The sequence below is a fragment of the Limanda limanda genome, chromosome 19 (genome assembly GCF_963576545.1).
Source record: "Limanda limanda chromosome 19, fLimLim1.1, whole genome shotgun sequence".
Lineage (NCBI taxonomy): Eukaryota > Metazoa > Chordata > Actinopteri > Pleuronectiformes > Pleuronectidae > Limanda > Limanda limanda.
Window position 1 is genome coordinate 10,038,912 of NC_083654.1, and position 23,661 is coordinate 10,062,572.

Consider the following 23,661-nt stretch of genomic DNA (forward strand, 5'->3'; position numbering starts at 1 on the left):
TTCAGAGCTGGCTGCATCCTTACACTGTTGTAGTAGTGGGGGGGAGATTTTCTGCGGTTGATGTCGATGCAGAAACGACAGAATCGATCCCGTGAAAGCCAGAGGATATCTCTAGAGAGGAAGGAGGGGGAGGAGAGGGGCTGGGGCAGATTGTTTAAAGTAAAAAAAAAAAAAAGAAAAAAGGAAACTGCAGCTTATAGCCCAAAACTTTGAGCAAGATCTTAGTCTGCGTCGCCATGCGCAAGGCTCCTTTTTCCGTTAATCAAAAACCATTTAGGCTCCACTGAGTCAAGGGATTCTGTTCTGCGGTGAGATTCCTTCTATATTCCTTTGTTTTCAAATCGTATCTTTAGGTGATTCTTTTTTGAACCCTTAACATTTGTTTTCCTTCCACTTGAGTGGTGGTAGCCATCCCTGGCTGGCCGCCTCGGACACAGCCAGGCAGCCCTGTGCTGTGCGCCATGTTGAGGAGAAGCTGGAGCTTCCACTGCAGCTTTAACTCTTGCAAACTGTTACGAGCTTAGTGCAGCTTTCTTTCTTTATTTTTTAAAGGGGTCCAGACACATGTTTTTTAGTGTTATGCTCACTGCTTGACCACAAGCTCCAAATCTGTTCTTTTCCCCCTCTTCTCCCCACATTCTCCTATGGGATGACACCCAGCATCTCATTAGAAAATGGCGGTTTGTGCCCCCTCAAAACACAAGGAACATTTCTTTTTGGTTTCTAGAACTACAAAAAAACCAAAACGGGTTTATGCTCTCAGGCAAATATTTATGGGTAAAAGGCAAATGTATTCCAGTTTATGTGTGTTGTATTTTAAAGAGATAATTGCCAGTAAAGAAGATGTTGCTTTTTTTTTGTTTTCTCGTCACTGTACACCCTTTCCCCCCCAAAGCTGAAAAAGTTAAATCCTTGAAATGACCATAAACACGTTTATTCAATTTAAATCAGTTGTAGTGGACATAACTATTTAAATGTGAAGGTAGACATTTACTATAAATAAATAATTAGTCCCTTGTTTTCTTAAAATGTGCTATTTATAGAAGCCAGACATATTTTCACTATCATATTGATTTGTTTAACATGTTTGCTTGTATTTATTCATGAAACATTTGGTTAATTCAATTCCACTCTGCACAGACTGTATTTTACACGCTGCATGGTGTGCACAGGGAACAGCTCGGAATTCTCATTTGTTTAATTTTTTTAATATTTCAGCTTAATTGTAGTTTATTCAAATAATTGTGTGAGGATGTCTGTATTTTTTGTGATCTTGAGATGGGTGCATTTTTACTGTCGTGGAGCTTAATCAATTATTTCTACGCCACATGTGCATGCAGTGCTTAGGTCTCACGGAAGTGTCTGTTTCAGACTCTTGTCACACACTGTACTATCTGCATGGCCATGTTCTAGCATGGAGCCCTGTCTCTCCTGTGGGACAACAACCCCTCTGGCTGCTGCTGTTTACTGCTCTCAGCACCTTGATTGATTAGATTCACTGTGTGACTTGTGTTGGGAATTTCTGCCTCTTAAAAAGTAAAAAGAGTGGAGAGAAACGTGATTTGCAAGTTTTCACACTTGACATTTTGCCATTGGATTGTGTTTATTGTGAAAATAAAGTGCACAATTTGTTGAATCTCAAATGGACCGTGTGGCTTTTTTCTTTATTCATGTGGAAAAAAGGTTCTTGTTAAAATGTTGCTGTTATTTATGTAATACAGACTTGAAGGAAAGTGCTGGAGGTAATTATTTGTCCACTTGAGGCTCACGGTTATCAATTTCATTAATGCAATACAAATTATTTAAATTGGAAAGAAGAGGTTGTTTGAGCCAGCAACCTTTTTAAAGTTATGACATGAGGAGTTAACTTTTCTGTCGCCTGTTGATTGTCACTTGTATTAAACTCAAGAGATGTTCATATAAAAATAAGACTGATTACAAGCTTCAAATTGTTTCATAGTTGCTCATAAAATATTTTATTATGTTTGGACCAATGTGTCAACAATTAAAAAGTAATAAACACACATCGCTGGCCCAGTTATGAAGGTTATTTTGTCTGATTTGGGCAGAAATAAAGAGTAACGTAAATTTAACCTCTGAAAGGGGCATTTTCATAAAACATATAGAGTTCAGTAATATCAAAAACTGTAGATAAACCAAAATTACAGTAATAAAAAGGGTCAGGTGATATTTCACTGAGACAAATGCATCACAAAGACCTGCGGCTGGTAAATAAGATAAACAGCATGTGCTGGTCACATATCAAACTGATGTTAATGGTGGTTATTCCAAGTGGACCCACATGTTTATTGCTCAGACCTGAAGAATGCAGAGGTTGGGGAATTCTATCCCCCCACCCCCCCACACCACCAGTGATCCTGTTTTCAGACCATATAGACTACATGCACATGCTGTTTCCTGTTAACCTTCAGACCTTGTCCTGTACGTTAGCCGCCCGCACTCCCACTTTTATTCTGCTCACAAAGTTGAAGCTGCAGCTTTCACAGACCTTGGGTGTGTTCTCTCCACAAAGCTTTATAAATCTTTGACCTCTACAGGGAAACTTATGATACATTTAATGGAAAAACGAAAAAGATGGTGGTGGTATATTTTGGTTCCAGAGTGTAACAATGATTAAACTTTTTTCATGCTTCCTCCAGGCAACTAGTTGACACTGATATTGTCCCTTCTCTGAAGAGGACAATAATGCACATGTATCTGTCTTTCTGAATATCTGCGTCCAAGCTCCACAGGCGAGTTATCACTGCAGGGGATCTCAGCAGTATGAATACCCTTTCTGTCCCCTACTGGTCAACCTACTGGTGGATATCCTCGGCCATGACACCCGTGTCATTGTGCAATTTCAATAAAGAGAAAGATAATTTGCTTGTTTAACGACGCAACCTCACGTCCAACCATAAATCAGCATTTCCTTCGGCATGTGCACCTGTTACTTTACAGTTGAAACTGCTGAGAGGAAGCTGCACTACTCTTCATATCAGGGGCAATCAATTTAATATTAGAGTTTTATTTATTTCATTGCACAAACCCACACAGGCAGAATGTATATGAGCAAGTGAGGTTAACTCAACGTTAAAATCGGAAGGTGACAATGAGCAGACGGGTAAACTGTAGACATGGAGTGCGGCTTTAAGCATCTTTAATGAAAAGGACCTCATACTTTGACCCTTTTATCCTTCCAGCTAGTGGCTACCTTGGAGCCGCAGGAATTATCTTGGAGTCATTGTGAATGGAGGCATAACTCTGAGGGGCCCCACGACATGTCAGCGGTGATTATTAACCCCATTTGAATGGAGTGCCTTAGTACTGGGGTTAAGGTCTACAGATAAAGAACCCTCCACATATACTTATCAGCCAATCAGTCTTAAGATCACAAGATGTTTAACCAACGCTTATATATTTGGGAGAGAAAATGACTTTGACTCACTGTTGACGCGACTTGCAAGGTTTGGTTAAATGACAGGCGAGTATCCTACGCAGAATATAGCCTCTGTTGCATTGTAATAATGTAAATCACACATTTGTTACTCTAAATAAGGACATTTTCCTGTATTGACTTTGTTGAGGTGAACTAAATGATGAAGTCACATTAAAAAGTCTTTAGAAGGCACCGCGATCCTAAATGTGAGCAGAATAAAACTGTTACTGCGTTTCTGTATTTGCACACAGAGAAGTCAACCTAAAGTGACGACTACTCTAAACCTTTATTTTCCTTACATCTGAACTTTGTATCTTACGCAATAGAAGCAGCGCAATAAAAGCCTTAAGTCCTTTACCTGTGTTCATCCGTGTAGCCTGAAACATTGGTTTTTAAAGAGTGGCTCCTGATTGACCACTTTTAGATTTATGTGAACATAATCTTATCGTGCACAACATCTTGGCACTAGTCTCATTCTGTGAAAGTCTCCGATTGTTTTCCCACTTCACCCACCTGTATACGACCAGAGCCCGACTTCAACTTCATGCATTAGGTCAGAAAAGCACTGTACAAACTTTGATTTTTATACGTTTGTATTTCTATACAAAGAAACAATTAAAAATGCAATACATAATACTCTCTGGAGAAACTGAGACGATGAATCCTCGAAAAAACCAAAATAAGTGAACGTGAGCAAAGCACCGAAAGCCAGGGATCACATTATTTTACAGCACCATTTTACCTGCTACTTACCAGTCATATCCACTAGAGGCAAGCAGCAATGAGATTTATCAAATTTGTTATTTCTAATGAACATATCCAGATTTATTCTCATAATAACTTATTATAGCATGTAAAATTAACTGTCGCCATTTTTTTAAAACTAAAACCAAATTTTATTTTCAAAACCTGACATGAACAAAGTTAATAGTGATGAGTGTAAATCTCTTTTAATCACCTCTTGACAAAAAAAAACAATCACTGCTGCAAAAAAATATGAAGGAAGGAAGAACTTGAGTGGAAGAATGAACTAACAGTAACCAACAGTGGCTTCGATCTTTGCTCACACTCAATATGGATGTATCAAAAACGTCTAAAACTCAAGACATCTAGCATATGTTAACGAGAACTGAGAACTTAAAGGAGTTCTGGGATATAGACATGCAGTTCTGAAAACACCTTGGTGGGTCACACACCGTCAGGTATTGGAGGGAAGCTGAACACTGAAATAATCAGCTTAGTATCGTCCTGCGAGAAGAAAACATAAAATTCATATTAGTACAAGTACGAGTCAGTAAAAAACTTATACAGTAATATTGAACAGTCTGATTTTATGTCTGGAGATGATAGTTGCAGTTAAACAAGCTTTCTGGTGTTTGCATTTTCTCTTCACACTTACGTGGGCTGTAGGAGCGAGACCGTGAGCGAGACCTGTATCGACTGTAGTACGGTGAAGGAGAGCGCCTGCGACTGCAAAGACACAAAGACAAATTAACACTTTGTCTCGAGTCACGAGTGGAACACTAACTGAGAACTCACAGATCGCTACACACCTGTCCCTATAATCACACTCTTCGTATCTGTCGTAGCGTTCGTATCCACGATCATTGTAAGAGTCCCTGTCCCTCCCCCTCCTGCCACCACCGCCGTCTCTGCCTCCGCCGTCTCTGCCATCTCTGCCTCCGCCGTCTCTTCCTCCGCCGTCTCTTCCTCTGCCATCTCTACCTCCGCCGTCTCTACCACCGCCGTCTCTACCTCCGCCATCTCTGCCATCACCGCCACTGCTCCCGCCACCACCACCATTGCTGTTGAAATAAGGGAAACAAGTTTGACTTTCAGGCAGCTCATCTGTTGTGACACACAGCGTCATGTCCAAATCAAAAATCTGTTTTTAAAGAAATACGCAAATTAAATGAGTAATTCAGACTATATTCAGAATATTTCACTGTCCTCCGTTATTCCGCAAAGGTTCAGATGTACATTCATGTGATATAAAGCAAAAAGCTGACATTAGTGTTGGACTCACTGAGTTGGTCGGCCCATGTAGATTCCTGGTGTGGGGGTATGGGGACGTTTGGTAATGGAATAATCCACTCGGATGCGCCTCCCGTCCAGCTCCATGCCATTGGCTCGCTCCATTGCCTGGAGAACATGAGGGAGGACAAGAACAATGATTTAGCACCATTGCTAAGATGTTCAAAAAATTACTCAACTCACAAAGGCCTACCTAAAGTGCATTACACACATTGACCTTTGGTATGAGATGCATGAGTGTAAAGTGAGGGAATTTGTGGCAAGGCAGACACCTAGTGGCTTATATATGTAATCACACCTAAATACATTCAGGGGAAACCAAAACCAGGTGGTTTTATCTGAGGTGGAGAAACTTTTCATTTGCATACATCTTGAGCAAAATTAGGTTTTCATCTTGAAATAATCCAATCTAATCTGCCAGCTGATTTATAAAAAGAATCACATTTTATTTCTCATACCTCTTTAGAATCCTCAATTCTGTCGTAGTAAATGAAGGCAAAGCCACGAGAGCGACCCGTGCGCTGGTCGTACACCACGTTGACCCCGGCCAAAGGACCATGGCGTGAAAACACCTCCTTCAGGTCGCGCTCTGTGGTGTACAGGCTCAAGCCAAACACCCCCAAACACTTGCTGGGGTCAGGGTTCGCCTGGAAGAGTCAACAAAATGGGTCAGTCAGTGGCGAGGCTTTCTGAATCCATCCTGCTCACGTTTTGCATATCATATCAAATTTGAGTCGATATGCAAAGCATGATTCGTCAAGCACGGGAGTGAAATTTAAATGTTGGATGCACATGACACAGACTGTAGAAGTATTACTTTCCAAAGGCAGTGCAGCACCCACAACACATATTTTATATCTTCATACATTAGCTTTTTCAGAGTTTTTCACTGTTAAGGGAGAAAACCAAATTCTGTGTAATATTATTTTCTGTAGCAAGTTCCATTTGTTTTGACAGGGCGTTTCACCCCCCAGATAATCATCATCAGGAGCAGTATCTTTGACCTAACCAACATTACATCGCTCTTCCCCAAAACGTGTCCGAAAATCCACATACCCTCACATCACCATCAGCGCCAGGATTGCTTGCTTCTTTTGGGAATTCTTGGCCCTTTAGATATAATGAGAAGAGGACAGGGTTAATGACAGGGTTTATTAAATGTCATGTCAAAGTTGTTTCCCACAGCATTTACCAAAATCACTTTTGGTAAATAAAATAATAAGACTTGTCCTTACATGACTTAATGTAAAGCACTACTGAAATCATGTTATTGAAGAAAACACATTTTTTACAATCCAACACAAAACCATCTGCATACATTTCATTGTAAGCAGTACGAATCATATTGGTAAAAAGAACAGGCGTTTAAATGATTGAATATCAAAGGAAGGTTTAATTCAAGTTTCCCACATGTTGAAACTAATTGCGGTGGCCAAACTTGTTGCTAACAAGTAACTAGTACTTAAGCATTTGCTTTTTTTTTTTCTTTATCTGTTTGAGAGAACACCATCCACTATCAATTAACTCTCATCTCTCTCTACCCCTCCCATAACTGTTCATTCTGTCATGGCAACAAGGCTGGAGACATGCTCTGCAGAGAACCACAGAAAGACTTCTCCAGTTTTCCCATAAATAATTCACACATGGAGGATATTAAACAAGCAAGACCGGGTACAGTGTTGAAAACTACTGTCCTCAAGTCTACTCAGCACCCACCCACCCACCCTCAGCATCTACTGTGAAGCTTTTTAAAGCCACGTGTCTGTTTTCCACGTGTCTGTTTTCCAGTTCAAATCTAACCTGGGAAACAGACTGAAAGGAGAGCACTTGGCTGAATGTTTGCAAATATCAATCAATTGGACCAGTAGTCAATCAATCAATAACACAAAATACTGTGTTAAAGGTCAAACATATTTGTTGTTTATCACATAATGCGTGTGGGAAATCTTTTATTTTTTTTACTTTAAAGCATAGCTTTTGTCTTTTCCCAAAACATTTAGAGCATTAGTAATTTTGTATCAACTAACACTTCATGCAGCATATGCATATTACAAACATTATAAACAATTAAGGGCTATGTCAGTACTGACGTCTTATAATTGTTCGGCAGCATATATTAAGTGTCTTCTGCTCCTCCTATCATCCAACTCACCCTGCTGCCATTCTGGTGGCGGCTGCTCGACCCAGGCGAAGCGCTCTGGCTCCTCCTACGCCTTTGTTCAGGGCTGTAGGAACGAGAATGGGACTTCCTCCGGTTGGAATAGGACCGAGAGCGTGAACGGCTCTGACGGCGGTTAGAGTGCCGCCCAGAACGAGACCTGAAAAGGATAGAGTAGGGAAAAAGCAGATATGCACCCGATGAGCATTTGCTTATATGTAATATGATGCAATTACAATGTCCTGAATGTAGTTGAGATATTGAGAAAGATTTTACCTGGATTTTGAGCGAGAGCCGGATCTGGACTCAGAGCGCTTGGAGGCTCGGGATGGGTTCGGTGAGCCGGACCTTCTCTCCGACTTGACCCGAGCTGGACTCCCACGGTCCGATTTTGATGGGGAGCGTGACACCTATTACCACAGCATCATGTTAACTTTCTCACGGACAAGCATGTTTATTTATTTACACAGAAACAGAATCAAGCACGGTGTAGTGGGATGTTGTAGAGAATGTTGCAAACATTAAGTTGTCTAAAATATATACAGCTTATGTACTGTGAAGGAAAAGGTTAGTAATCTTGTAATTTTAAACTATATATTTATCTGGCACATAATGTAGCATATTAATAATCATATATAACAAATGTGCATGACTGGTCTACTTCAATGTCCACCTGAGAATCCAAAGGAAAATAAAACATGCATCTTTATGTGACAGAATGGGAGCACATTAAAGAAAAGACATGTGTGACACAAACAGTGTATTTACTTAACCGAGAGACACATTCATTCTTCCAGATTCTTTACACGCTACTCCCTTCTCAGGGTTTCTATCCTTCTTCGTTCTTCTTTTTTCAGTTTTCTCTTTTTCTGATTCCGGGTCTGTTTTTCCACTCTTCCTCCCCAAACTTACACCAGTTTCATTTTTTAGCCATTACTCTGCAAGCGCTTCTATCTGACACCAATCTTCCGTCACATTTCCTCCCTTTCCGCTTCTATGTTCTGCTCTGTACAAGTTTTCACCATTAGCCTTCGTTTATCTTGAATTTTTTCTTCATCATTCTTGGATAAAACTCTTCCAAATCCTTCACGATCAATAACCTTAATGAAAGAAGAACATTCAATAAAATTAAGATCATAGGTTTAGGAAAGAGGAGCAATTCTTGAATATGAAATGAAGAAGGAAACACTGAATGCAGTACAATTACATTAAATTTAAATATTTCAGACATTATAAAAATAAGTAGCAAAGTGACAACAATTTAAATTAAAAGTCTACAAGTGAATAGATATTGGGTTTTAGCAGTGTTTCAGTTTGCTAATCAGAGCATGAAAGCAGGGAAGGAAGAGTGGCTTTAGGGCTCCAGCTAACATCAATAATATTATAGCAGACTTAGCAAAAACCCAGGTAGCTAATGTGCAATAAATGGTTTCAGCAATAGCAGTGATAGAAAAATAGCCGCAGCCATAACAAAAATCGTAGGTAGCTCTTAATCATTTCATAAACAAGTTAAGGTGGGATAATTTGAAAATACCAAGGTCTCCCCCTGGTGCTATCATGCTAACAGTGAGCCGCATGCTAGGTCGAAGCAGTCTTGCTAGCTGAGCACCAACCGCTCAAGTAAAACAGTGACTTTTAGTGTAATAAATACTAAAAAAGTAAACACTTTTAATTTAATTGAACATTTTCCGCTTGAGGGAAACACGCAGCACTTTCCTGCTCGTCTCACGTACGTGAGGCGGAAGCGTGTGACATTGTCGTTTGAGCTAATAACTTAGCATTAGCTCAGACTGACGTTAAGCTAGCGGGGGGGGAATCGTGTGTTTACGGCAGCCACACGGAAGAGAAGAGGAAAAGGCAGAAAATGGAGATACATGTAGGTACCGGTCGATGTTACTACTTACCCGTGTGTCACAGGTTCCATCCTCGATATCACTCATAGCTCAGTGTGGCTAGCAGACAGGAAACAACGCGCTTTCACACTGTTTCTTATTCTGGCTGCTTAATCGCTAGAAGATGGCGCGGGAGGCGGTTTGTATGTTTATGTGCTGCGGAATGTGACGTCATCGCCCGTGTCGTCACCCACGCCTCCTTTGTGCAAAATCCGAGGCGTACGTGAACGTCACACAGCAACCTTTATTGCCTTTATAGTCAGTCGATTACAGGTCAAATATTTTAGTTTTTAAAGTTAAACTTATTGTTCCTCAGAATTCACATTCTGCGTTCTAGCTGCTCCAGCTATAAAAATAAATATGAAAGTAAAAAATGTATGTTAAGTCTCCTGCAGGAAACATGTACTGCTCTATATACAAAAATCCTTAATCTTAAATGTATAATTCTTTCCTGCTGGGTGACGAGTTATTTTATTTGACGGGTGAAAGCAGCGGAGAAGAAGCAGAAAAGGCAAATTGTACTTTCGTAAAATTATCGACTACATGTTTTTAATAGCTTTCCATCACTATTGGTACATTGTAATGTTAAGTACCTCTGGTTTTCAGGGTGGTGAGAAGAACTTTCTATTTATTTATTAAGTAGGTTATGTTTTAACCCCTATCCAGTTTGTTTGGCAGCACTATTAGGTTAAAAGCGACAGATCGGGACAAAGGGATGGAACCAAGAACGTTTTTATCACAGTCTTTATAATTGCAAAGCCATTTCTAGATATTTACTCCAATTTCCCAGGGAATAATTCATGGATCTTGATGGAAAAATAAGGCATATTTAGCTGTGGCTTGACTGAATTAAAGGGTACTCTTGGGCCTTGGCAGAGGTATGCGCTCTACAGAGTGCCATTCTAGTTTGGTTTCTTAAGTTTTTAAGCCGCCTCGGGTACCTTGAAAGGCACTATATTAAAGTCATTATTATAATAATTAAAACGTGAAATGAACTCACTCTCACACCCTCACCTTGAAGACACATGGGAGTTACCTCTTAGGTAATCACAGGGTGAATATGTGACTAGAAGCAAATTAGAATGGAAGCATCGTCTTGTCTTTCACATTATCTCACAACTAAGTTATCCTGAATTAACTGAAGGTCTAAAATAAACATTGATTTAAATGGGTGGGGAACTGTTTTCCATGAGGTCAATTTATTAGTAAGGCGATCTCCAAGCAGCTGACTGGCTCATCACGAAGCAAACAATTGTGTTATCACTCAGTGTAATTCAGGGTAAATCAAACCGATAAAAATACAAAATAAAACAGCCAACAAATAAACATACTGTTAACATTTAAATATGGCAGCAAAAAGATGAAGCGATAATGACAATTAGTTTATGTTTTAATTATATTTTCTTCATAATTAGAATTCCGTCCACATACAATCCTCAAGTATCATCATTGAGAGTATTGCTCCTTCCGTTGCCGGACAAAGTCATCATGTTAAAGAGCATCAGGATGAGAACTTCAAAGACTTTCTACTGCTCTGCTACACAGCTGTGGTTTGTCAGTATTTTAGAAACCAGACTCAGGGGGGCAGCTGGAAAAATGAATATTTCAGAACTTAAAATATACCTAAAGTCAAAGTTGATGAGACAAGTATTTTTAGAAAACATCTAGAGTCACAGTGCAACATGAACCCTGAACATGTGTAAGCAGTAGGTCATTTTAAGAGCACTACAAGGCTAAATACGGACCACGCGGTACAATCAATCTGTTTTGCATGTGAATTCAAACATCTCTCACCCACTGCATCACAGCTGAGACGAATTCACAGCGGCAAATGGGCGTCGTCCGATCGTATGGGGCAATAACCCAGCATTGTCTCGCAGCACTTGTAAATTCTAATTTACACTGCATTCAGATGGAGTGCAAATTACATTCTTTGGATTATCTCAAACAGCTGAATCACCCAGTTTCATTATCCTTAAAAATCCCCACATGTGTAAGCTGAAAGAAGAATCTTCTTCACACAGTATTTAGCAACAGCACCAGCAAATAAGTGAAATGTTGCCATTCCTAACTATCGTACTGTTTAGTTCAGCATTCTGATACGTTGAAGCAGTATTGTAAAATGTCTTCTTACAATTTAAACAGAAGAACTATTTAAGCCATTTTTCATGATTCCATTTCAAATCGGAGTGAGTTTACATCTCTTAAACAGTCACAAGATTCATTTATGGCATTATTAAAAAAAATGCTAGAATTTAAGCTGAATAAAATCAGCGAATAAAATATAAAAATGCAATGGATAATCTTGGTAACAAAAATAATAAATATCAGCATATGATAGGACAGAGCATGGAAAAGTTCTCCGTGTTCCCTCTGAGGTGGCTGAACATTTCAGATAAGCATCCCAGCAGCAGTCTTTTCTGGATGTCCGTATGTCTGTCTATTGCTTTTCATTTGCCTGAGGATGTAACATCAATGATAAATGCTGGAAAAGAGTGACGTGCTAAAAACAGAAACTCCAACAGCCAATCAAAGCTATGCTCCTCGATGTGGTCGAGGCCGTTTAGGGGCGGGTGGGTGGAGGCGGGACGTCCCCGGGTGGCTGGAGGCAAGGACGCCCCCTGCTGTGTGGGAAGTGTTTGTAGAGGAGGCATTGGCCACCGCTTCGATTTTCCCCTCCAGTTTGATCAGCCGGGTCAGGATGTCATCCAGCAACACAGCTATAGTCCTCTTCAAATCAGCTGTGTGTGAGCGTGAGAGAAAGCAAGAGAAAGAAAACACACGGGAGAAAACAAATCAATATCTCCTTCACAAATATGAAACAGATAATGTTCCTTCAGGAGTGAGCAGGTCATTTCATGTGCAGGACAGAGAGTGGTAACATCTGACTTCATCTCACTTACCATAACCAGCCATGGAGGTCCCCTGGGGTCCGCCCAGTGCGTTCTGGTTCTCCTCCGTCAGGACCTTGACGTACCGCCGACTGAGCTCCAGGATCTGCTCGCGGAGCTCGGCGCTGCTCTGATGTCGCGGCTGCTGAACGGTGTAGCGCAGCAGCATGAAGCCCCACACCAGGCCAAACACCATCAGCAGCACACTCAACTTCTGGGACATGTTCCTGCGCAGGAGTCCACCCAGCATGGTACTGGGGGGAGTGGTGGAAGGGAAGGGGGCCCGGCCTGAGCCTGAAGCTCCTATCTGTGATTACGACTGTGATAGGGAGTGTGAAGTCGTCTTTTTTTGCCTGCTGTCTTTTTCCAGGGTGAGGTCAGAGGTTAAAGTCCACTGCTAGAAGTGCTAAGGGATTTCAGTGCTTCCCTTGTTGAAAGAAGTCTCGAAACACTAGCGCATCCTGCCGCTGTCGAAAGATGAAAGAGCGTTGAACGGCTGCAGATGCCAGGAAGTAGAAACCAGTGAGAAGCCGACGCCCAAAGACACTGATGGTCAGGGGGTTTTGGTGAGGGGCTTTTGTTGCAAGGTGTCAAAAACCAAATCGGGAATGTAGACTGGGCGATCAGGCAGGAGGTTCGCAGACATTGTTGACTGTGTTGAAAGAGTCCAACAGAAGAGAGAAGAAAATCAACCACAAGAAACAAACATGGGTATTGCCAGTAGTTGAAGATATATTAACAAAATAAAAACCATCAAAGCTTCATTTTGCATCCCCATTTTACTTTAATTCATGCTCAGCCTAGGGCCCTGCTGTGCATCATGGTTTTGTATTAAAGATGACTGTGAAGATTTCTGGGTGGATGAATGTAATATTTTCAAGCACATACAAACCCCACTGCATGTGTCAGTTGACACCCAAAAGCTGGTGACCTCCTCAAAGTGACTTCCTGTACTATTTACTGACTATAACAGATAGATTTCTGTGCTACTTTGGGTCATAGCACCCAATAGCCCACTCAGTCATCAACAACTCTTTTTCAGCCCTCTTAGCCCAGAAACCTGATTACCAGTTTAGATTTCCTGGGACCCATTTTACAGCTCGAGATACGGAGCCACAGCGGCAGAAGGCATTCATCCACTAATCCCATCCACAATGGTTATTGCACTGACAAATAACCCGAGTGCTCATTTCTCAGTCCTCACAACTTTGTCAACGGGTTCATTCTCTGCGTTCTCTCTTGGGTGTGGTAGTGTGACTTCCTATTGAGGTCTGAGAGGGGACAATAACGGAGGGAATAAATTATGAAAGGAAAGGTAACAGAATCTGTTTAGCAGTGCATCCCTGTGTCTGTGCACGCACACACACACACACAATGCGTCCTTCCTGTGACCTGGACACTACTGGGTATCAGCATGCAGAGGACGAGGGAGGAGAAAGTTATAGTTGAAAACAGACGGAAAGATTAAAATATTCCGAAAAACATGCAAATCCTCCGCCTGTGGTAGCAACACAGCACCGCCGCCCACTGCAGGTGATGCAACCTTTAGCTTCTAGGCTCAGGAAGCAGCTGACTAATGTGTTTGGCTCCAGGTGAAGTGTAAATTCCCTGACGCATCATTTCAAATTATGCTGTTGGTCTCCTGATGAAAAATACAGACCTCACATTGACTGAGCTGATTTAACTACTCATCAAAGTGCTGTGCATTTATAAGGACGCAACCAAACCGGTGGAACGAGAGGAGCTAGCTCACGTACACACGACTGCAGACAATGCATGATGCCCAGCCTCGTGCACAATCACGTACAGGTCATATTTCAGCCTGGAGGTTCTTAACTCACTGTGCATGTAAGGTGCCACGTTAACAGGTAAGTGTAAGATGTGACAGCCACACAGGGAAGGAGCTGATGAGGCCTTAAGAACTATTTTCTGTGCCTTCCATGATGTACATTTGCACTGACTGTTACTTTTTTTAACTACTGTATTATCCCGCCTATAGTGTATTCATATTTATATATATTTATATTTTTATCCTGCTCATAGTGTATTCAGCGTCCCTATATATTACAATTCCTGTTAATACTGTAATATTCCATATATATTTCTTACCGTACATATCTTATTTATTTACATTTTCACTTTAATATGCACAATACTCATATACTTCTTATTGCCACACACTGCCACACACCCGTCCTCCAATAACTGATTATTTGAACATTTGTAAATTTGCACTACTGTATTACCACGCCTATAGTGTAATCATATTTATATATATTTATATTTTTATCCTGCTCATAGTGTATTCATCGTCCTTATATTTTACAATTCATGTCAATACTGTTATATTCAATATATATTTCTTACTGTACAGATCTTATTTATTTACATTTTCACTTTAATATGCACAATACTCTGCACTTTTACTGCCTTTTTTTGCACTTCTGGTTAGACGCTAAACTGCATTTCATTGTATAAGTACTTGTACTGTGCAATGACAATAAAGTTGAATCTAATCTAATCTAAAGGCAACAGATGGTGTTTATCTCAGGGCTGACACTTAACACCCAGAACAGTTTTTATATTCAGACCCTGTTCTGTCCTACACTCTCATGGCTGACTACACAAGCGGACATGCTCATTGTTCTGTGGAAAAGCACAGCACTGAATATTCCACTGGTGGATGAAGACGGTTGACGGCGATAAGGCACGTAGTGTCTGTCAAATAATTAAACTACAGGTTAAATATTGACAGCCGTCACCTGGGGCTGAACAGCTGTGAGACCCAACAGCAGGAAGATGATCCGCTGAGCACAAACTCAAAATGACATGATAGGAATGGAGGTGGAGAAAGTGAAGGTTTGGAGGCTGAGTGATATATGGCTGAGAATACACGATATCGTCAATAATGCTGATTATCCTGATAAATCTCACAATATTGTTATAGTAAGTATAAAAGAGTCATTTGAGCTCCTGAGTGAAGATTACGGTTTTAAACTCTTTTATGTGGAGATAGAATAACAAACATTTGATTAACAGCAATCTGAGGTAGATTAATTATGTCTTATATCTCCTCACTGTGCTTGTAGTTAATATACACTGGTTATATTACTTTTCAATGAGTCTTATATTGAGGTGATTATTCTTTATATTGTTTTATTGCCCTGCCCTGGTGTGTGTTCATGACAGGATACTGTTCACTGGCACACACACACACACACACACACTGTTTGACTCACTAACCAAATGTTGACAACTTAGCAAACATGGACTCGCACTGTGTGAAGTTACACGCACACACCTTCAAAGTGAACAGCACGACACTCTCCCAGTTCAAATCGATTTACAGATCGATGTCAACCTCTGCTCGACCTCGGCTGCAACTGTTTCTCAACTCCAGCAACATTTCGTGTTAGCTCGACCTGTTAGCTCGGCTACACGCAAAATGGGGGCACTATGCGTGCGTGTGGCAGCTGGGACGAGGGAGGCAGACTCTGTACTGTACCCGGGTGTGTAGTCTGAGCATCGATCCCCAGGCAGGGATCAGCAGAGAGGACAGGGATCTCCAGCTGCTGCTGCTGCTGCTGACACTGGAGGATGCTTGTTGTTTGGCAGCCCCCCGAGCGGCTGTCGCTGTGTGCAGGGGGGGGGAAACTTCCTCCTGTCCTCGCTGGGATTCAAACCAAATAGAACCGTAGCCTCCTCCGCCGCCGCCGAGCTCCACGATGAAGTGTCCGCTCTCCGGGCTCCTCCGCTCGGCTTGCTCCTCGGGGACGCGGGGGTCACTGCGGGAGAGGAGTCGGCAGCTCGGATTCAGAGCATGCGTCTGTGCGGACTGTCATGGTTTCCCCTGGACGTCCGCTGCCTGCGTCAGCAGAACGGCATCATGGGAGATGTAGTGCCACTGACAGCTGTGTGTACGAAGTAATGCATACAAAAAACAATGCAACACGAGACATGTTGTCAGGGTGGAACAGTAGAAATGTTTAGCGCGGGTAAACCAAATGGTGACCAGCTTAGATTAAAGCTACAAGGCTACTACAACATATGGTGTTTATGCTTAACAACGTTATAATTAGTTTTTTAACATAGATACAACGACATGAGATGAAATGAGATGATCCTTTATTTGTCCCACGATGGGGAAATTTGCAATATCACAGAAACAGTAGTCACAAATGATCAGTAAGTAAAAATAAGTCACATGCAATACTTAATTGTGAGAATAATAATATTTAAGTGTAAGGAAAAATACTTTTAAAAACTGAAAATATGAATGGAATAAAAACTAGTGTAAAAACAAGAAAGATATGTGCAGATTGAGGATATGTGCAGTAGACGGATTGCACGTTAGCCATTGTATTGCACAGACAATACATATAACACAGTTAAGCTGGTTTTACAGTCTCACGGCTGCAGGAAGGAACCCCGGGTGAGTCAGTCTGTCGCTGAAGGAGCTGCCCAGTGCTGTGATGGTGTCCTGACGGGCTGGGCTGGTTTTCCATCAGAGAGGACAGCTGCAAGGCACAGAGGGAAATGGATCAGCTGTTGAACATTCATCTCGAATGCCATTATGGTGCTTTCCTCGATTTACTGCACTGCTGAGCTTTGTTGTTCAGGTGATTACTCTGAAAGAATAACTTTCTACTTAACTCCACCCAGTCTTTATATAAAAGAAAACTTCAAAGGATTCAATAAGCTTAGAATTCCTTGCTGTCAGTTTGTTGTAATGTCAGAGTGTCAGTGATCATAGCTTCCTTTGATGCCGTTGACTGTTGCTAAGGTGGAAGATTTATACGATCTGAAGAGAAGAGTGATTTTGACCTGAACAGATCTATAAGTCTGTATGTAGTGATAGTGATAGCACCACCTACTGCCAAAAAGAGGTAATGCCTCGTTTGACAACTTTAATTTGGTGTACATTAAATCTCAGTTTTTCTCTCCATCAACATGGTTTTTATGGAAGACTATTATGGCCAAGCACGAGCAGTAAACAGAAGATTTCTTTTTTTATTACTTCATGTTGAGGAAAAAGTCAACATGCTAAGAAAAAGTCAAAATGTCAAGAATAAGGTCAAACTTAATCAGAGGAAATGTATTTTTTAATATCATATATCGAAAATACAGTTAAAATGTCAAGCATGAAGTGGAATTGTCAGGAATAAAGTTGAACTAAATTAGAGGACATTTTATTATTTAATATTGAATATTGCAAATTATGTAAAAATGTCATGGAAAAAGTTGAAATGTCCCACTCAAAGTCAAAGGAGCTTTGTTTTTCAATATTTCAAATACAGCCCAAATGTCAAGACTATAGTCAAACTGAAAAAGTTGAAATGATGACAATAAAGTCAAAGGAGAATTCTTCCTTAAATTCCGATATTAGAATAAAGTTTAACTTTCAAAAATAAAGTCTAAATTTGAAAATTAAAGTCGAATTTGTACGAATATATCAAACTTCTAATGTTAATGCAAATGGCGGCCTCTACAAAATACCCATTTTTCTTCAGACTCACCACAACACAAAACGTGTTTGTTCAGAGGGAGAAGCCACACAAGCTTGGACAGATGGAGCAACTGGATTTGATTATGGACCAGGGGAGTTTACTTTATTCTCAATATTTCCACTTTATTCTTGAAAATGCAAAAAAATTATCTTCTACTAATTTAAGTCGTTTTTATTTCAATATTATCATATCAACATTTTATTTAGCCTAAAAATATAAAAACATTTAAAAATCATCTTCTCATATTATGTTTTTATTCCTGACTCTTATACTCTTACATAGTTTTTTTTTTTACAATTAATATTGTTTTTCTCCTTTTCCGCAGTTCTCTTTTTGACCGTTAGAGGGATGTCTACATCCATTTCCATGGGAACCTCTCGGGAAGTAAACAGAAGTTGTTTGTTGCGTTTGACGAAAAGCCCACAGGTATCAGGTTTGGATTTCTGACCATGGAGAAGATAAGTCTCGATAAATCAGCTTTAGAAGCGGTGGATGAGTACTGCGAGTACAAAAGGTTTGTCTCAATATCAGAGTGTGTGCTTTTAAAGTAGATCTTGGCTTTAGTAACCACTGGAGGGTATAAAGTTATATTTTAAATAAAAATCTATACTGTATCTAATAGTGGTTTGTCTTTGTAAGGATTGTGGGTGATGATGACAGAGGAAGGCTGATGAGCCCGGAGGAGTATGAGGAGTACAAGAGGACAGTCCTCCCTCGACGCATGAAGAACAGGCTGTATGTGAGCTTTGGGATGCCTGATGGTATCGACTGCAAACTGATTGGTCCAGAGACTCAGTGCTTCTGCTCACATAGGTACTGCAATTTACTATGGTGCATTCAATGAGACAACCTTCTCCCTCACATGCAGACATACATTTGTAAGTAATATGATGTCATCTAGGTATAAGCAACATAAGACAGAGTTTGAGGTGGTCCCCTCTGAGCGGCCCCTGGCTCTACCGTGTCAGGTTAGGGGATGTCGCTGTCCTGCCTTTCAGTATGTTCCTCAAAATGGGTCAAACCAAGTCCGCTGCAGGTGTAAGCACTTACCTGAGGACCACAGGGAAGCCATGGGACACTCGTGCAAGAAGTGTAAGTCCGAAAATGGCATACACTAGCAAAAATGATCTTTTACCGAGGAAGAATCTCATATACAGCTAGTGTTAAAGGTCATTTTTACATACCTGATTCTTGATAACCTTTTCTCACAGGCAGTTCCTGTTCTGGGTTCCAGTGCACCTTCACCTGTGGGTGCGGTCAGCCCAGCTCTGCCCACCAGACCCTGGTGAGTCCAACTTTAAACTCAGGATCTTGTTTGAGATAACTTCACAAAATTGCATTGCTCACAGTCTTTATTTCACTTTGCAGGTTGAGACAAAAGCGGAGAGGGAGGCGCGGGGTCGGCCTGTGGGCAGGGATGTCCCGTATGCTGCCATGGGGGGGCTGACAGGGTTCAGCTCCCTCCTGGACGGCTACCTCGACCTGGAGGCCTGTGGCTCAGGTACCTGTTTATTTGACAACCTCTACAGAGAAGCTACAATAACAGATCCATCCTACAAATTGTTGTGTGTAGGATGAGAACAGATCTTTGTTGTCTGTCTGGTATCATGAGTCCATCAGCTCGCAGGCACAGTGAATACCAGTCAAGCTAATTCTCAGCTCAGGCTTTCTTCTATTCATCCGGCCTCTGTAAAAACAGAAGCATAGTGGACGTGTGGGCATGCATTGGACAAAAGGGGAAGAAAGTTCCCCTACGAGGCATGTGAGGGCAGCAAAGAGCAGCGCAGCATCAGTGCTGGGTAAACAGATTATGGGATACAAAACGACATGATTTTCATATTGCTGAGAGATTGATTATGTTATTTTAAAACGGAAAAAAAATGCTGTCAGAAAGCCAACGCGAGTTCATCATTTCTAATGGCTTCCTCAACTTTTGAGGGGTCATTTTCACTTCCTCTGAAAACCAGGGCAAATTTAATTAATGACTGAACGTGCGACATTAATTACATTTATCATCCATTCGCGTGTAGTTCATTATGCATGATTTAATATGCTGTTGACTGATTATGCCACGATTTGGCTTTTGCTATCCTCACACGAAGGTGCTGAGGTAAGTGACTAAAATCTCACATAAAAATATCCTGAATGAGAAACGCTTCCAAACCTCCTGCAGAAGCTCAGGTCTGCTTGTAACAGTAATTTTCTTTTGTTGTAGGGTTTTCAGTTAATTGGAGGCGTATATATAGTGTATGATAAAGGAATTGAGAAAAACTGACATTCTGTAAAATATGAATATGTTCTAGATAGTGCACATTAATGGTTTTATTCACCCATTCACATCAGGGGTCATTTTGTATTCACATACTTTAAATATTGAATACGCTGTGAAACACACATTATTTTTTTTTTACCGTCGCATCTGATTTCTCGGCTCCATCTCTTCCAGATCAACACACAGAAGACAGCTGTCCGCAGACAAGCTCGGCATCAAGGGTTAACCAACCATGAACAATCAAGAAGAAACCATTGGGAAGAAAACCATATGGGAGATGTCATCAGTGTTGGTCTTCGTGTTGTTTGTGTTTTGTTGTGAGCCGTGTGTCCTAAAACTTGAAATTGTCAGGTTGGCTAAATTATGTTGAGCATGTGTTGTTTAGGATATCGGCTGGCACTAGGGTTGCAAAGGGGCGGAAAGTTTCCGGTAAATTTCCGGAAACTTTCCATGGGAAGTGTAGCTCGGGAATTTTGAGAATTTTGAAAAAAAAAAAATCACAAATTAAACGCTGAGCAATAAATCATTCAAAACTCTATTCTAAAGATGTATGGAATGCAGCACACGCTGCACGTTGAATTTCAACCCTCCACTGTGCATTCTTCCATCACATGCACAGATAATTCCCAGCATCCTTCACTCTACAGCAGGGCTATTGAGGCCTGCTGTAGTGTGCAGGACTAGTCAGGTAAGTTTCGATGATATTACTGGGGAAAATATATTTGCATGCTGATTGAGGATTGTTCATCTGTTCATCTAGCCTATTTCCATTCATTTATCCATCAATTGTAAAATATGTTTACAGATGATTCCAATTGTTTGGCTGACTATTTATATCTCTAGCATTGCATTAGCGTTTTTTACAAACTTTTTTCTCATCTTATTCTACAGAACAATGCCACATGCACTATCTCATGTGTGGAGACATTTCACCCCATTCAATGTAGAAGGAAAGGCTGTGTACATTTGCAAAAACTGTGCAAAGACCTATGTTAAGAATGACACAACGATGCAGAAGCATATAGTTAAGTGCCCAAAGTTTTCTCAGGGCTCAAATCAGCCTATGACAAAACAAAATGTTTATAATTATGTCTGTATATGACAAGGTAAATACATTTAGTATAAATTACCCACATTTCCAGTTTATTCCCGTTAATTCCCGTATATTCCCGTTTATTCCCGTTAATTCCCGTATATTCCTGTTAATTCCCGTTAATTCCCATGGAAAGTTTCCAACTTTGAATATTCCCGGAATTTTGCAACCCTAGCTGGCACATATGAAATTTCCAGTAGCTCATATCGCTGATACCTGTTTGCTGTTTTCTGAAAGTGCCTCATCTCCTCATACGTGTTCCATAAATTGGTCAGTTTAAACATCTGTTTGTGTGATCGATGTTCTCTTAAGCCGCCCACTCAGCACGTCACCAAAATAACATCAAAAGCACGCATGCTACGAGCAGCGTTTTTTAATTTGCAGATAGATGCATTGTCCCCGATTGATTAATCCCATTCCTCACGGCAGATCAGCAGTGATGAGAGCTGATTTAATCCACACGCTAAATGGAGATTGAAGGAGGTCTGGTTTTTCTGATTGGCGGCCCACTTTCCTGCGTCTTTTTTAATGTGCAAACTACATTTAACAGGGATCTGAGTGGGTATTCACTCCCACTCATGTGTTCCCACTGTGTGGATGGGCAAGTCACACTGGATCAGCATCCACACTGGGGCTGACCAGTGCATCTCAAGTCACCTGTGTTGTTATGTGTAACCTGAGGGAATGAGGAGTGTTTTTACTTGTAGTTCCATCTTTGTGAGGACCAGTTTGAGCTGTGAACCTGATGAAGCGAGGACATTTCCACTAGTGCTCCCTTTCTAAAATAAATTAAAGGGTTGTTTGAATTTGTTTTATGATTAGAATTTGGTTCAGACATTTAGTTGTGATGGTTATGGTTAATGGCTTGGGAATGCATTATGTCAATGAGTGTCGTCACTGAGATAGAAGCATAAAATGTGTGTGTGTGTGTGTGTGTGTGTGTGTGTGTGTGTGTGTGTGTGTGTGTGTGTGTGTGTGTGCGAGCTGAACAGGTGGTCTTAAGGGTAAGGAAGTAGGGCTACGCCTGAGGCACGCCATGGATGCACCTGGGTCCCATCTGAAAGCTGACACTTCAAATTCACCGTGTATCGACGACGACTGTGGCATCAGGTTGCCACAACATCAAGCAGCTACACACAAATTCACAGCCGCAATCACACTTTAAACCAATCATGTTTCCAATTCACGACTCCGAAGAGCTTTGTTGACTGTTATAATCAAGCATCCTTTTAAAAACAACAACACTTGACCTGATTCCATCGCTTACTCCTGGACATTTTTTCTTATAGAGACCTTCTGTGAGAAAAAATGAGGCAGTCAGTGGAGAATGAAAGAGTGAAAACCCAATTAATTTTAGAGGTAAAGGCCTGGCACATTAGTCTGGCGCAATTACAATTTAGCGTAATTGGCTCGCCATGGCAACCCCTCGTTTAAGAGACTACAGGTAATTTACTGTGGTGTTGCTTAGAGGGAATGACTACAACTCTTCCCTTATCCCCATGGAAACCACGCCCAGTTTGACTGACAGATCCGATGTTACAAATCAGGAGGTGAGCGCGGAAGATTAAATTGGCAATTACTGCCCAAGGAAACACTTAATTACCCCACTGACGGTGAGGGTATGCACACACTGACTGAACTGGAGACCAAGAACACACTCCCCTAATTTCCCCACAGGTTGAGAAAGTGTTAGCAAAATCTTAGGCGGAGCAAACACAGGACAAGACTGACAGGCAGGGAAGAATTACTTGAAACTGTCAACCAGGTACAACTGAGAGGAATCATTTTGATTAAAACAGTTTAAATACTGGGCCTCAAAGCTACCTTCAAACACCATCCACTCAGATTTTCAGTGCTTCACGCTTCTGTCTGTTTTCCCTTTAGGACAGACCTTACCCTATCAGCACACAGCTTGTGCTATTTCTAAACCACCACGGTCTCCTTATGGTGTGTCATAGTGTGTGTGCATGTGTTTGTGTGTGTGTGTGATGTCTCTCTTTTGTCGTAAACACAGGTTTGGTACTGTTACTTATTGTTTATAAAGAGCAGAGTTTTCAACACAACTTAGCAAAAATAGGACTCAAATCATATAGATAATTTACAGGTTGACTTTTGTATCCAGTTATCTTGTGGATATAAATAGATATTTGTTTGTTAATACCTCAATAAATTATTCAAAATGTCTGGATACATGCTTCTCTGCCTTCTTGCCAAGAGAGGAGATCAATACCTTTCTTTCTGTACCTTACAGGCCATAATCGGTAGCATGTCTAGTGCCAGTGTAACAACGGTAGCTGTCGATATTCACTTTAAGTTAAATGTTTGTGTTTGGTTCAGTCTCTAATTTGAGGCTATTCCTGCTATTTCTCGCTGTT

General features: G+C 40.9%; 3 protein-coding genes across 4 annotated transcripts; 1 reads left to right on the forward strand and 2 right to left on the reverse strand.

The window, feature by feature from the left end:
- Nucleotides 1-4,614: 4,614 nt before the first annotated feature.
- Nucleotides 4,615-9,671, reverse strand: tra2a (transformer 2 alpha homolog). 2 transcript variants are annotated; one of them, XM_061092426.1, is made up of 10 exons: nt 9,536-9,671; nt 8,405-8,731; nt 7,908-8,041; nt 7,626-7,791; nt 6,530-6,583; nt 5,932-6,120; nt 5,466-5,581; nt 4,993-5,244; nt 4,839-4,909; nt 4,615-4,687 (listed from the first exon to the last, which is right to left on the reverse strand). In XM_061092426.1, the coding sequence occupies exons 2-10, from the start codon at nt 8,414-8,416 to the stop codon at nt 4,677-4,679; spliced, it is 1,005 nt and encodes a 334-aa protein (XP_060948409.1). In that variant the 5' UTR covers nt 8,417-8,731; nt 9,536-9,671; the 3' UTR covers nt 4,615-4,676. The 2 variants fall into 2 exon arrangements, with proteins under 2 accessions (XP_060948409.1, XP_060948408.1); XM_061092425.1 differs by lacking the exon at nt 8,405-8,731.
- Nucleotides 9,672-10,702: 1,031 nt separating this feature from the next.
- ccdc126 (coiled-coil domain containing 126) lies at nt 10,703-16,269 on the reverse strand. The gene is made up of 3 exons (XM_061092428.1): nt 15,920-16,269; nt 12,427-13,066; nt 10,703-12,264 (listed from the first exon to the last, which is right to left on the reverse strand). The coding sequence occupies exons 2-3, from the start codon at nt 12,662-12,664 to the stop codon at nt 12,059-12,061; spliced, it is 444 nt and encodes a 147-aa protein (XP_060948411.1). The 5' UTR covers nt 12,665-13,066; nt 15,920-16,269; the 3' UTR covers nt 10,703-12,058.
- Nucleotides 15,774-20,495, forward strand: fam221a (family with sequence similarity 221 member A). The gene is made up of 7 exons (XM_061092427.1): nt 15,774-17,033; nt 18,247-18,435; nt 18,561-18,734; nt 18,823-19,013; nt 19,133-19,206; nt 19,290-19,422; nt 20,368-20,495. Exons 2-7 carry the CDS (start codon nt 18,371-18,373, stop codon nt 20,427-20,429), a joined length of 699 nt encoding a protein of 232 aa, XP_060948410.1. The 5' UTR covers nt 15,774-17,033; nt 18,247-18,370; the 3' UTR covers nt 20,430-20,495.
- The last annotated feature ends 3,166 nt before the right edge of the window (nt 20,496-23,661 follow it).

What these genes read in the sequence shown, in the direction of transcription:
- ccdc126 (XM_061092428.1), bottom strand. Translation starts at nt 12,664, where the DNA reads ATGCTGGGTGGACTCCTGCGCAGGAACATGTCCCAGAAGTTGAGTGTG. An exon ending in GACCTCCATGGCTGGTTATG is followed by an intron (nt 12,265 to 12,426) that starts GTAAGTGAGATG and finishes GCTCACACACAG; the next exon opens with CTGATTTGAAGAGGACTATA.
- tra2a (XM_061092425.1), bottom strand. Translation starts at nt 9,571, where the DNA reads ATGAGTGATATCGAGGATGGAACCTGTGACACACGG. An exon ending in GAATTGAGGATTCTAAAGAG is followed by an intron (nt 5,582 to 5,931) that starts GTATGAGAAATA and finishes CATGTTCTCCAG; the next exon opens with GCAATGGAGCGAGCCAATGG. An exon ending in TACATGGGCCGACCAACTCA is followed by an intron (nt 5,245 to 5,465) that starts GTGAGTCCAACA and finishes TTATTTCAACAG; the next exon opens with CAATGGTGGTGGTGGCGGGA.
- fam221a (XM_061092427.1), top strand. Translation starts at nt 18,371, where the DNA reads ATGGAGAAGATAAGTCTCGATAAATCAGCTTTAGAAGCGGTGGATGAG. An exon ending in GAGTACTGCGAGTACAAAAG is followed by an intron (nt 18,436 to 18,560) that starts GTTTGTCTCAAT and finishes TGTCTTTGTAAG; the next exon opens with GATTGTGGGTGATGATGACA. An exon ending in GGGACACTCGTGCAAGAAGT is followed by an intron (nt 19,014 to 19,132) that starts GTAAGTCCGAAA and finishes CTTTTCTCACAG; the next exon opens with GCAGTTCCTGTTCTGGGTTC.